Below are 14,230 nucleotides of genomic sequence, written 5' to 3'. Positions count from 1 at the left end.
AATTTTTTTAAAAAGAAACACGTGAAGCAGAGAGATACACATAGGGTAAAGATAAAGTGCTGGAGGAGAATATATTATGCTTCAGCTGAAGCAAAGAAAGTAGGAGTAGCAATCATGATATTGAATAAAGCAAAAGCAAAATTAGATCTAGTTAAAGGAGATAAAGAAGAAAACTATATCTTCCTGGACAGTATTACAGACAATGAAATTATATCAATACTTAACATAAATGTACTAAATGATATAGCATCTACACTTTTGAAGAAATTGAATGAGTTATAGGAAGAAATAGATAATAAAACTATACTAGTGGAAGACTTCAGTTTTTCTTTTTAATCACACTACCAGAAGAAATAATTAGAAAAGCAATGAGAACTATGGAAGAAAGAATTGGAAATGTGATTAATAGCTTTGCTCAAGAAGTACAAAAGTTTGCCCAAATAACAAGCTCTTTGAAAACTAGAATATACCAAATAAAAGCCAAAGATTCCATGAGATGATAAAAAATTAAAACAAAGTCAAAAAATCAATCAAAAATTTCTGTTTTTGAAAAAACAGAAAAAATATAATTGATTTAATAGCAAAAATGAAGAGGCTGATGAGGAAAAAAATTAAGAATTATTGTACTACCTAAATGCTATGATCAAAAAAAGAATCTAGACAGTATATCTCCAGAAATCTCAAAAGCTACTGCCAAAATCTCTTAAAACCAAAGGGCAAAGGAACTAAAGAGAATATAATCCTACATGTTTGAATTATAGAAAGGCAAAAATTTCTGAAAAAGAAGCCCTTTACGAACATATGTAGCACTGCCATTTACAAACTGATTCATATTGTTAAGATTAAAATAGGAAGAACAGCTGCCCCACTGACATCTAGAATTGATCTGAGATTAAGAAAATGTGTGAAAATACTAAGTAAAATAAACAGTAAGTACACAGAGTTCTAAACGTCCCACATTCAAGTAATTCTTAATCTCAATTTGTATCTATCTAAGAGACAGTAAATCAAAGAAGGCTAAAATCAGCACGGAGTGGTAGGTAACATACTAGATTTGGTGTTAAGAAATTTCTATTGGAATTCTGCCTCTAACATTTAATAGTCTTGTAAAAGGGAGCAAATAACATCCCTTTTGTTATTTGCTAATTGGACCTCAGTTTCCTCATCTACAAAATTATTCAAGGTCCCCTCCAGCTCTAAATCCATTCACCTATGTCTCAAAAATCTAAGTCCTTCTGCAAATAACATTTTATGGTTTTAAAAAGCAACAGGAAGAACAAAAATAATTATTTAAAATCCCCAAATAGTTTTTCTTTTGTAATATTTAAAACTGGAAATGGAGAAAGGAATAGAAAGAACTATTAACTATGTGTTTTGGAGACATGTACATATAATCAATGAAAGAATGACTCAATTATAATCAATCATTAAACTACTCCACTAAAAATTTTATGAATTCTTAAAGTTTGTAATGATGTTGCCTTTACTCCAAATGCAATTACAATTTTTAACAAGTATTTTAAAGGTTGGGAAAAGACTAATCTCTCAGTTGTTAATTATTTCTTGAACATAATAGAAGACTAATAAATATGGGGTAAACATTTCAAATGATTGTTAAACATTTGTGAATATTTACATTAAAATAATAACATTCCTTTGAGAAAACACATGGCAATTCAGTTTTCAAAGGCAAATCAAACAGTTGGAGGAAACATCAGTTCTACCCAACTAAAAATATTTTGCAACACGATGATGCTGAATTTACATGTTACCTCATCTCTTTCCTCATATAACTTCCTCAAGATTTCTGTTTCTACAAGCAGCTTTTCTTCCAGCAGGGGTTTATGGTCCTTCATGAATTGTACATCTCTTTTAAGTGTCATAGTAATTGCTTCCTCCTTGGTCACTAGATTCTTAAGCTTCTTTAACTTCTGCATTTCCTTCTCAAGATTCGCCTGTAATTCCAGGATTTCTGTTGAACAAGTCTCATGTTCTGTTAAGTCAAATGAGTAAAATGGCAAGAAAATCAATTTTGAAACCTTTTCTTGTTAAAATATAGGAGAAAATTAACTTTTGTTATTAAAATCAGAGTATTATTTTGGGATTTTTAAAAAATCATTTTATCACATTTAAGATGATGAGAAAATTATTACAAAACATTTTTTCATATTACAATGAACTATCTTATTATGTTCAGTTTCAAAAACCTATGAGATCTTCTAGGAAATATGTAATATTAATATTATCTGGGAGGTAGCTGCTGCTATTATTCCCACTTAGTGGGAGAATTGAGGCAGACAAGAGGTTCTTTGCCCAGGGTCACAGAGCTAATAAGTGCCATATTTGAGCTTATATATACCTGATTACAGATCCAGCATATAGGTGCTGCAGATTCTTTTCTGCTTCTGTAATTCCAGTTACTTAGAAATTTATCTCAATTGATTATTTATATGATATCTAAATATATCAATAATAAAAATATCAAAGCAACAAAATTTTAAGGAAAAATTCCAGTCCAAATTTAAAGCCTACTTTCATAAATTCTACAATTAATATTATGCATTTAAACTAAAAGAGTACTTGATTAAAAATAGAATGGATAAATCTTAACTACTTTAGGATTTAGTAGGTTTCCCTTATTTTTTTTGAAAATACCTCACTTACTTCCGGTTAAGATGGCAGAGAGGAGGCACATAACTGTGTAGCTCCACACTTTCTCTCACTATCTATTTCATTACAAGCCTCTGAATTAATGCTTGACTGAAAAAAAAAACCCACAAATAGTTACAAAGAGAAGCCATCCTTGAGATTTGCCAAAAAAGGTCTGTCTTTACTGGAGGGCTGGGACGGTTTTAGATCGGGCGCAGGCGGCGGGCAGCGGCAGTGAGAGCACGGGAGCAGACTGGAGAGGGGGTAAGGAGTGATCGCAGCCGTCTCTGCAGGGAGAGCTTCGCTACAGGACTGGATACTTTGCTCCGGCAGCAAGTCAGCAGCCCAGCAGAGAAGCTAAAAACACCGGGATGAAGAATACAACCCCAAACAGCTGGAGTCTCTCGGGACCTAGCCACCCCCCCCTTCTCCCCCCACAGTGTCTCAGCACGCTCTGGGATCTCAGAGCGCAAGCGCAGCACAGTAGGGCTAGTGCCTCATTGCTGCCCCCCCCCGCAGTCTGTAGAGGAAGCTCAGTAACACCAACCAGCCCCTCCCCCAAAGAAAGACTCCAGTTTTTTCTGTTTTTCTTTGGTAGTTTGTCTTTGATTATTAGACAGAATGAGCAAGAAACTGAAGAGGACTTTAACCCTTGACAGCTTCTATACAGATAGAGAGCAGACTCTAAATCCTGAGGAGACTAAAAACAGACTGTCTCCAGGTGAATCCCCAAAGGAGGAGATCATCTGTTCCTCAGCACAGGTGAACCTCATAGAAGTAATTAAAAAGGCTCTCACAAAGGAGCTAGAAGAAAAATGGGAAAAGCAGAGTGAGACTTGGCAAAAGGAGAGGGAAGCTTGGGAAAAGGAGAAGGAGGCTTGGCAAAAGAGCCTGGAGAAGTCAGTTAAAGAGAGAGTGGATAAAGAAGTAAAATCCTTGAAAAATAGGATTGGTGAACTGGAAAACAAAATTGGTGAAATGGGAAAAAATTCCACAGAACAAAAGAACTCAATGGGACAATTAGAAAAAAATTTTTAAAAAGTGAGTGAAGAAAATACTTCACTGAAAATCAGAATTGAACAAGTGGAATTGAATGACTCGAGGAGACAAGAAGAATCAGTCAAGCAAATCCAAAAAAATCAAACAATGGAAAAGAATGTGAAATACCTTCTGGGGAAGACAACAGACCTGGAAAACAGATCCAGGAGAGACAATCTGAGAATCATTGGACTCCCAGAAAAGAATGATGAAAAAAAGAGCCTGGACACTATTTTCCAGGAAATTATCAAAGAGAACTGCCCAGAAGTCATAGGAACAGAGGAAAAAATAAACATTGAAAGGATTCATCGATCACCCACTGAAAGGGGTGATAAAATCATAACACCAAGGAATATAGTGGCCAAATGCCAGAACCCTCAGATGAAGGAAAAAATATTGCAAGTGGCTAGAAAAACCCAATTCAAGTATCAAGGAGCCACAATAAGGATCACCCAGGATCTGGCAGCATCCACATTAAAAGATCGAAGGGCCTGGAATATGATATTCCGAAAGGCTAAGGAACTTGGTATGCAACCAAAAATAACTTACCCAGCGAGAATGAGCATCTTTTTCCAGGGAAGAAGATGGACATTCAACGAAGTAAGCAAATTTCATCTGTTTCTGATAAAAAAGCCAGAACTTAACAAAAAGTTTGATCTACAAATATAGAACTCAAGAGAAATCTAAAAAGGTAAAGATTAATCTTGGGAACTATATTTTGACTATATAGATGTATAAAGAATACATGTATACCTTGTTCTAGAAATTGATGTGGAAAGGACATTGTACCAGAAAAAGGGTAAAGTGGGGGTAGTACATCTCATGAAGAGGCATAGGAAACCTATTATATCTGAGAGAAAGAATGGAGGGGGATGAATATAGTGAGTATCTTACTGCCTTCAGAATTGGCTTTAAGTGAAAAATCTTAAGACATATTCAATCTATGGTGAAACTTCTCCCACCTCATTGAAAAGTGAGAAGGGAAAAGTGAAAAGGGAAGGAATAAGCTAAGAGGAAGGGAATACGGAAACTGGGAGGGAAAGGGGTAAGATGGGAGGAGGAACTCTAAGGCAGGGGGAGGGATATTAAAAAGGGAAGGCTGTGAGAAGCAAGTGGTGCTCACAAGCTTAATACTGGAAAGGGGGGAAAGGGGAAAGAAGGGAGAAAAGCATAAACCGGGGTTAACAAGATGGCAAGTAATACAGAATTGGTCATTCTAACCATAAATGTGAACGGGGTAAACTCCCCCATAAAGAGGAAGTGGTTAGCAGAATGGATTAAAAGCCAGAATCCTACAATATGTTGTTTACAGGAAACACACCTGAAGCAGGGAGATACATGAAGGTTAAAGGTAAAAGGTTGGAGCAAAATCTACTATGCTTCAGGTGAAGTCAAAAAAGCAGGGGTAGCCATCCTGATCTCAGATCAAGCTAAAGCAAAAATTGATCTAATTAAAAGAGATAAGGAAGGGCACTATATCTTGCTAAAGGGTAGCATGGATAATGAAGCACTATCTATATTAAACATATATGCACCAAGTGGTATAGCATCTAAATTCTTAAAAGAGAAATTAAGAGAGCTGCAAGAAGAAATAGACAGTAAAACTATAATAGTGGGAGATCATAACCCTGCACTCTCAGAATTAGATAAATCAAACCACAAAATAAATAAGAAAGAAGTCAAAGAGGTAAATAGAATACTAGAAAAGTTAGATATGATGGATCTCTGGAGAAAATGTAATGGAGACAGAAAGGAATACACTTTCTTTTCAGCAGTTCATGGAACCTATACAAAAATTGACCATATATTAGGACATAAAAACCTCAAACTCAAATGCAATAAGGCAGAAATAGTAAATGCATCCTTTTCAGACCACGATGCAATGAAAATTACATTCAACAAAAAACCAGGGGGAAGTAGACCAAAAAATAATTGGAAACTAAATAATCTCATACTAAAGAATGATTGGGTGAAAAGCAAATCATAGACACAATTAATAACTTCACCCAAGAAAATGATAATAATGAGACATCATACCAAAATGTATGGGATGCAGCCAAAGAGGTAATAAGGGGAAATTTCATATCTCTAGAGGCCTATTTGTATAAAATAGAGAAAGAAAAGGTCAATGAATTGGGTTTGCAACTAAAAATGCTAGAAAAGGAACAAATTAAAAACCCCCAGTCAAACACTAAACTTGAAATTCTAAAAATAAAAGGAGAGATAAATAAAATTGAAAGTAAAAAAACTATTGAATTGATTAATAAAACTAAGAGTTGGTTCTATGAAAAAACCAACAAAATAGACAAACCCTTAGTAAATCTGATTTAAAAAAGGAAAGAGGAAAATCAAATTGTTAGTCTTAAAAATGAAAAGGGAGAACTCACCACTAACGAAGAGGAAATTAGAGCAATAATTAAGAGTTACTTTGCCCAACTTTACGCCAATAAATTCGACAACTTAAATGAAATAGAAAAACACCTCCAAAAATATAGCTTGTCCAAACTAACAGAGGAAGAAGTAAATATCCTAAACAGTCCCATCTCAGAAAAAGAAATAGAACAAACTATCAATCAACTCCCTAAGAAAAAATCCCCAGGACCAGATGGATTTACATGTGAATTCTACCAAACACTTAAAGAACAATTAACTCCAATGCTAAATAAACTATTTGAAAAAATAGGGATTGAAGGAGTCCTACCAAACTCCTTTTATGACACAGACATGGTACTGATACCTAAACCAGGTAGGCTGAAAACAGAGAAAGAAAATTATAGACCAATCTCCCTAATGAATATTGATGCTAAAATCTTAAATAAAATATTAGCAAAAAGATTACAGAAAATCATCCCCAGGATAATACACTATGACCAAGTAGGATTTATACCAGGAATGCAGGGCTGGTTCAATATTAGGAAAACTATTAGCATAATTGACTATATCAATAACCAAACAAACAAAAACCATATGATCATCTCAATAGATGCAGAAAAAGCATTTGATAAAATCCAACATCCATTCCTAATAAAAACACTTGAGAGCATAGGAATAAATGGACTTTTCCTTAAAATAGTCAGGAGCATATATTTAAAACCATCAGTAAGCATCATATGCAATGGGGAAAAACTGGAACCTTTCCCAGTAAGATCTGGAGTGAAGCAAGGTTGCCCACTATCACCATTATTATTTAATATCGTATTAGAAACACTAGCCTCGGCAATAAGAGTCGAGAAAGAAATTAAAGGAATTAGAGTAGGCAATGAGGAAACCAAACTATCACTCTTTGCAGATGATATGATGGTATACCTAGAGAACCCCAGAGATTCTACTAAAAAGCTATTAGAAATAATTCATAATTTTAGCAAAGTAGCTGGCTACAAAATAAATCCCCATAAATCCTCAGCATTTTTATACATCACCAACAAAACCCAACAGCAAGAGATACAAAGAGAAATTCCATTCAGAATAACTGTTGATACCATAAAATATTTGGGAATCTATCTACCAAAGGAAAGTCAGGAATTATATGAGCAAAATTATAAAAAAAGTCTCCACACAAATAAAGTCAGACTTAAATAATTGGAAAAATATTAAGTGCTCTTGGATAGGCCTAGCGAACATAATAAAGATGACAATACTCCCTAAACTAATCTATTTATTTAGTGCTATACCAATCAGACTTCCAAGAAAATATTTTAATGATCTAGGAAAAATAACAGCAAAATTCATATGGAACAATAAAAAGTTGAGAATCTCAAGGGAATTAATGAAAAAAAAAATCAAATGAAGGTGGCCTAACTGTACCTGATCTAAAATTATATTATAAAGCAGCAGTCACCAAAACCATTTGGTATTGGCTAAGAAATAGATTAGTGGATCAGTGGAAAAGGTTAGGTTCACAAGACAGAATAGTCAACTATAGCAATCTAGTGTTTGACAAACCCAAAGACCCTAACTTCTGGGAAAAGAATTCATTATTTGATAAAAACTGCTGGGATAACTGGAAATTAGTATGGCAGAAATTAGGCAAGGACCCACACTTAACACCATATACCAAGATAAGATCAAAATGGGTCCATGACCTAGGCATAAAGAACGAGATTATAAATAAATTAGAGGAACATAGAATAGTTTATCTCTCAGACTTGTGGAGGAGAAAGAAATTTGTGACCAAAGATGAACTAGAGACTATTACTGATCACAAAATAGAAAATTTTGATTACATCAAATTAAAAAGCCTTTGTACAAACAAAACTAATGCAAACAAGATTAGAAGGGAAGCAACAAACTGGGAAAACATCTTCACAGTTAAAGATTCTGATAAAGGCCTCATTTCCAAAATATATAGAGAACTGACTCAAATTTATAAGAAATCAAGCCATTCTCCAATTGATAAATGGTCAAAGGATACGAACAGACAATTTTCAGAGGATGAAATTGAAACTATTACCACTCATATGAAAGAGTGTTCCAAATCATTATTGATCAGAGAAATGCAAATTAAGACAACTCTGAGATACCACTACACACCTGTCAGATTGGCTAAGATGACAGGAAAAAATAATGATGGATGTTGGAGGGGATGCGGGAAAACTGGGACACTAATACATTGTTGGTGGAGTTGTGAACGAATCCAACCATTCTGGAGAGCAATCTGGAATTATGCCCAAAAAATTATCAAATTGTGCATACCCTTTGATCCAGCAGTGTTTCTATTGGGCTTATATCCCTAAGAAATACTAAAGAAGGGAAAGGGACTTGTATGTGCCAAAATGTTTGTAGCAGCCCTATTTGTAGTGGCTAGAAACTGGAAAATGAATAGATGCCCATCAATTGGAGAATGGCTGGGTAAATTGTGGTATATGAATGTTATGGAATATTATTGTTCTGTAAGAAATGACCAGCAGGATGAATACAGAGTGGACTGGAGAGACTTACATGAACTGATGCTAAGTGAAATGAGCAGAACCAGGAGATCATTATACACTTCGACAATGATATTGTATGAGGACATATTTTGATGGAAGTGGATTTCTTTGACAAAGAGACCTAACTGAGTTTCAATTGATAAATGACAGACAAAAGTAGCTACACCCAAAGAAAGAACATTGGGAAACGAATGTGAACTATCTGCATTTTTGTTTTTCTTCCCGGGTTATTTATACCTTCTGAATCCAATTCTCCCTATGCAACAAGAGAACTGGTCGGTTCTGCAAACATATATTGTATCTAGGATATACTGCAACATATCCAACATATAAAGGACTGCTTGCCATCTAGGGGAGGGGATGGAGGAAGGGTGGGGAAAAAAATCGGAACAGAAACGAGTGCAAGGGATAATGTTGTAAAAAAAAATTACCCTGGCACGGAATAAAAATTAAAAAAAAAAAAAAGAAAATACCTCACTTAATTTAGATTTCTATTTTTTCATAAAAAATATATCTACTTGGTAAAGACTACATACAGCAGAGATCTAACATTTGGCACTTAGGCACACAAGCATTTTTCACTTCTACAAATAATAAAAAGGGGAAATATAATATTTGACATTTTGGGATAAAAATCTTAAAGCTGATTCTGTTACAAACAATACACTAAAATGTTTTCCCCAATTCAGAGATATACAGATAAATTTCTGAAGCTTAAACTTTTCAAAAATGAATTATTCTCTCATTTTTCTTTAAATATTTAAAACAAATTTCAAATTTAATTTGAAACTATAACTAATAATGTGAACATCTTTGTCATTCTTTTTGAAAATACACTAGCAATTAATGATCTAATTGGTCCTTGGTTTCTAGAAATAATGCAATCAGTGATTATGAAATTAATACAAAAGTAGCACCAAACAGTGGGGGAAAGCACACTAAGGAATGTTATTAAATTATTTTTGAAGTTATATTTGTTCCAGTTATATTTTAAAAGATCAGAAGGGAAAAAGCATAAACACCTAAAAAGAAACCATAGGGTTGAATAGCAACTACAACCTAGAACATTGGCTGAAGCAATGAAACAACAGGAAATGCAAGGTAAAGGTGTCATGAGTCAAGGATACCTGAGAGCTACACATGCAAAGACATATACACAGAGAGATAGAAGCAAAGTGAAGGTTCACCTCCAAGAAGTGTGATGGTACCAGAAATATCAAACAAGTATTTTCTTGCTTTTGAGGTTTTCCTTTCAGTTTTAAGAACACAGAAGAACTTCCCTTCCCAATCAGATAGCCATGTGAAAGTCACTCAGCTTTCCCAAATTTAAATAATGGTGTCTTAGAGTTTGTAGTGTAAGGGGTTTGTGTGTGTGTGTGTGTGTGTGTGTGTGTGTGTGTGTGTGTTTGTGTATGTGTTTGTGCATGTGCTTCTAGAGGCAATCTGATTATTTTGCTTTCCCTTATTTGGAAGTACTGAAGATTCTTGTATTATTTTCACTTTACGGTGTCAGGGTTTGTTTGTTCTGGGAGATCTATAATCCTTAATTATCTTTGTTAACGTTAACGTCACTTTGGGATCAGTTATTGCACTTGGCATTGAGATAATGTATTCTTTTTTTAACATGATTGCATTTTATTTCTCTTATGCCAGGTTTTCCTTCTGTCTCTCCTCTAGAGAAATTCAACACTGTTGGTTTAAGTTTTTATAATCTATTAATTATTTCTGCTTTGAAAGCTATAATCTGACCTTTGTTCCACTCTAATTTCTTCTTATTTAGATTTAATTTTTCTTTTGAATCATTTTGAACTGATTTGCTATTGTTCTGGGGATTTTTCCCCTTGGAATTTTACAAAAATTTGTGTCTAATGGACCTTAGATTGCTTTTCTTAGTCTATTAATATTTGTTAAAAGAATTTTGTATGCTCTTCAAGGATTTAACAAAGATGGGAATAAGATCAGTGTTGGAATCTTTACAAACTGTTAAGTCATTAGAATTGATAGAGACAATAATTATTTAATTTAGCATGGTTCAGTATCCTTGATCTGATCTTACAAGGAGATGTTTTGGGCCAGAACCTGAAACAAGGTACTAAGTAAAGCTAATTGATACAATGCTTGTGTTCACATCTTTACTTATTGGAGCTCACACGTTTGGGAGATTTCAGGGTTTAGTATGAGATATCTGAATTCACACCTTCCTTGAAGCTCCTAGGGCCAGAAAGCATGCTGTGAGATATCCCACAATCCCACTCTCTCATATATAAGAAACAGACAGAGGCTCTCGGAGGCAGTTCAGCTGAATTAGATTGAGAAGGGAGCGTCAAGTGAGTTCAGCCAGAAGCCCTCTCCCGGAAGAGAGTTACTTCGGAACATTGAGTGGGGTTGGAGAGGAGCACTCTGGGAGGAAGCCCACAAGCCCTCTCTCAAAGGCAAGAGAGATTCATTCCATTTTCCACTTGGCTGGCTGGAGGCTGAAGAAAGCAGAAGCAGAAGCAAAGGATAATCTGCAATAGCTCTTGGAACCAAGCAGAGAGATAGGTCTCCACTAACCGGGCTATTTTGGAAGGAGAAAATAAACGTTTGAACTTTTATCACCTGGCTGCATTTGGGTGATTATTACCTTTCATTGAAACTAAGGCTGCCTCCAGAAAACCTCCCTGAGAAATCTGCTTTCTCCCAGAGAGAACCATTAAATTATTTTAAAAGAAGAAAATCACCACAGGTCAGCATTGTAGAGATTGTGGAAATATAGGCACATATGGTAGAGCTATTAATTGGCACAAATATTCTGGAAAGAAATTTGCAAAGAAAACAACTAAATTGGATACACCTTTTGACCCAGAGATTCCACTGGTGAGCCTATTCCTTGAGATCACTGATAAAAAGAAAAGCCTCATATACGCCTAAATATTTATACCAATACTTTAAGTGGAAACACAAAACTGAAAACAAAGGAAATGACAATCAATTGTAGAATAGCTAAACAAGCTGTTGTATATGGATATGATAGAAAACTACTATATTATAAGAAATGTGAATGTGATGTGAATATATACAGAGAAATATGGGAAGATTAATATGAACTAATATATAATAAAATAATGAGTGAACAATATATGTGACTCAAAAATATCTATGAAAATAACAACAACAATCAAAACAGAATGTTATAGAATGTTCTTAACCAAACTTAGCCCCAAATAACAGCTATGAGAAAACAGCACTCTCTCTCCTTTGTAAGGGTAAAAGGTGACTCTATAAGATATTGCATATAACTCCAGACATAAGTAACACATCATTTAGTTTTATGCAATTTTTTCTTCCTTCATAATTTTATTATTTGTAATTTATTTTATTACATCACTTATATAATTATATAATCTATGTTTTGTTATATTTTTGTTTTATTGGATATTATATTAAGATTATATATTACTAGAATATCATATATTATTACATATATTAGGACATTATATATAATTTAAATAGTTAATGACATATATTATCATTATAGATGACTGGAAGGAAGCAGAATAGATGACCCTGGAAGACAGTAGAAGAAAGAATAGAGTAGAAAACATAAGTAAATGTTAAAATAAAAGTTATCCATATTATTTATTTTTAAAAAATGAAAAATGTGTATCAGATGTTTAAAAACTCATTCATGGTTTTCTAATTTAATAGATGGCCATTTGGCATCTTTGGTTTCCAAGGAAGTGTCCAAGGGATATTTTTTTGGGGAGAGAGGGGGCAGTTCTGTTACCACTTTTATCAGTGATTTGGATGAAGACAAAGACAGTTTGCTTATCAAGCTCAAGATATAGTTGAAAGAACACCTTTGCAAAAGTATGGAGATTAGAACAGAATGTCAAATGCAAAGAACATCAAAATGACCAGTTTAATTTGAATAGAGAATATATGAAAGAGAGGGATATACAGCCATCCTAGCAATCTTAGAACATGTGACCAATATGACTAGAGCCAGATGTGACAGACTTTGTAAACCAAGGAGGAGAGTGTTTTATTTTATATTAGAACCAACTATGGTTCCCTGGAGTTTCTTGAACACAGAAGTGATAGTGTCAAACCTGTGCTTTAGGATTATCTATCTGGCAGCAGAAAATAAATAATAAAAGTGAGAAACTAAAGGCCTGGGAGGCTATTTGAATAGTCTAGATGATAAATAAAGGATGGATATGAGATAATCTGCGAGAAAAGAAGTAACAAACCTTTGTAACTAGTTGGAAATGGAGGAAGAAGAAGGGCAATGAGGGAAAATGGTTTGAGGATGATTTTAAGGTTAATGAACCTGTAGAGTAGCACTCACAACAAAAATAGGGAAGCATGGAAGAAAGAAGGGGTTAAAGGAGCAAGAAAGATGAGTTCTGATTTGAACAGAAAGAGTTTTGAGATACCTATAAAACAATCAGATGGAAATGTCCAATGGGCCTTTAGTAGTACTGAATTACAACTAAGGATAATGAGACTAGGGTTGCACATTGGACCTGGATGTCATCTGTGGGGACATAATAGTTGTACCCTTAGAAGCTGATGAAGCCCCTAAGTTCAAGAATATCGAGAAAGAAAGAAAATCAAGTCCAAGACAGTGCTACTAAGACATCAGCCACTAGAGAATGAATGATGATTCAGCAACTGGAATAAAAGAAAAAAAGTTTAAAGCAATTTTTCATTATGCAGTACTACTTCCCCCACTCCTTAAATAATAACAATGCCATTACTAAAATAAAAGTTATAAAAGACATACATCCAAATATTGTCTTTATATGTAGTCCACACCAAGCACTCCTTAGATGTGAATGTCTTCTCAAAGAAATTTCTTTTAAATTTTAATAATAGCTTTTTATTTTCAAAATACATGCAAAGAGAGTTTTCAACATTCTCTCTTGCAAAAACTTGTATCCCAAATCCCCCCCTTCTTTTGCCCCCCATTAGCAATTAATCCAATATATGTTTAACATGTGCAACTCCTCTATACATACTTCCACAATTATTGTGCTGCACAAGAAAAATCAGATCAAAGAGGGAAAAATTAAAAAGAAAACAAAATGCAAACAACAACAAAAAATGCAATGTTGTGAAACACATTCAGTTCTCACAGCCCTCTCTCTGGATGCAGATTTCTCTCTTCATCACAAAATCATTGGAATTGGCTTGAATTACCTTATTGTTGAGAAGAGTCATGTTTATCAGAATTGATCCTCCTATAATTGTTGTTGCTATGCACAATGATCTCTTGGTTCTACTCACTTCACCTAACAGCAATTCATGTAAGTCTCTCTAGGTCTTTCTGAAATCATCCTGCTGATCATTTCTTATGGAACAATAATATTCTATGGCATTCATATACCATAACTGATTCAGCCATTCCCCAACTGATGAGCATCCACTCAGTTTCCAATTTCTTGCCACTCTAAAAAAATTTTTTTTAACACGTGGGTCCTTTTACATTTTTTTATGGTATCTTTGGGATACAGACCCCATGGAAACACTGCTGAGTCAAAGGGTATGCACATTTTGATAGTCCTTTGGGCAACTCTACAACAATGTATTAATGTCTCAGTTTTCCCACCTCCTCTCCAACATTTATCACT

The 14,230-nt window shown here is 34.3% G+C and overlaps 1 protein-coding gene across 1 annotated transcript in view; it reads right to left on the bottom strand.

Annotated features, from left to right (window-relative positions):
* The window catches only part of CCDC178 (coiled-coil domain containing 178), a 644,800-nt gene that overhangs the window by 515,994 nt on the left and 114,576 nt on the right, over positions 1 to 14,230 (bottom strand). The window contains exon 9 of the mRNA XM_051970271.1: positions 1,773 to 1,993. Within this exon, the coding sequence (XP_051826231.1) occupies positions 1,773 to 1,993 (221 nt within the window). The remainder of the gene's footprint in view (positions 1 to 1,772; positions 1,994 to 14,230) is intronic.

This window comes from Antechinus flavipes, chromosome 1, assembly GCF_016432865.1.
Source record: "Antechinus flavipes isolate AdamAnt ecotype Samford, QLD, Australia chromosome 1, AdamAnt_v2, whole genome shotgun sequence".
NCBI lineage: Eukaryota > Metazoa > Chordata > Mammalia > Dasyuromorphia > Dasyuridae > Antechinus > Antechinus flavipes.
This window is presented reverse-complemented; position numbering and strand designations above follow the sequence as displayed.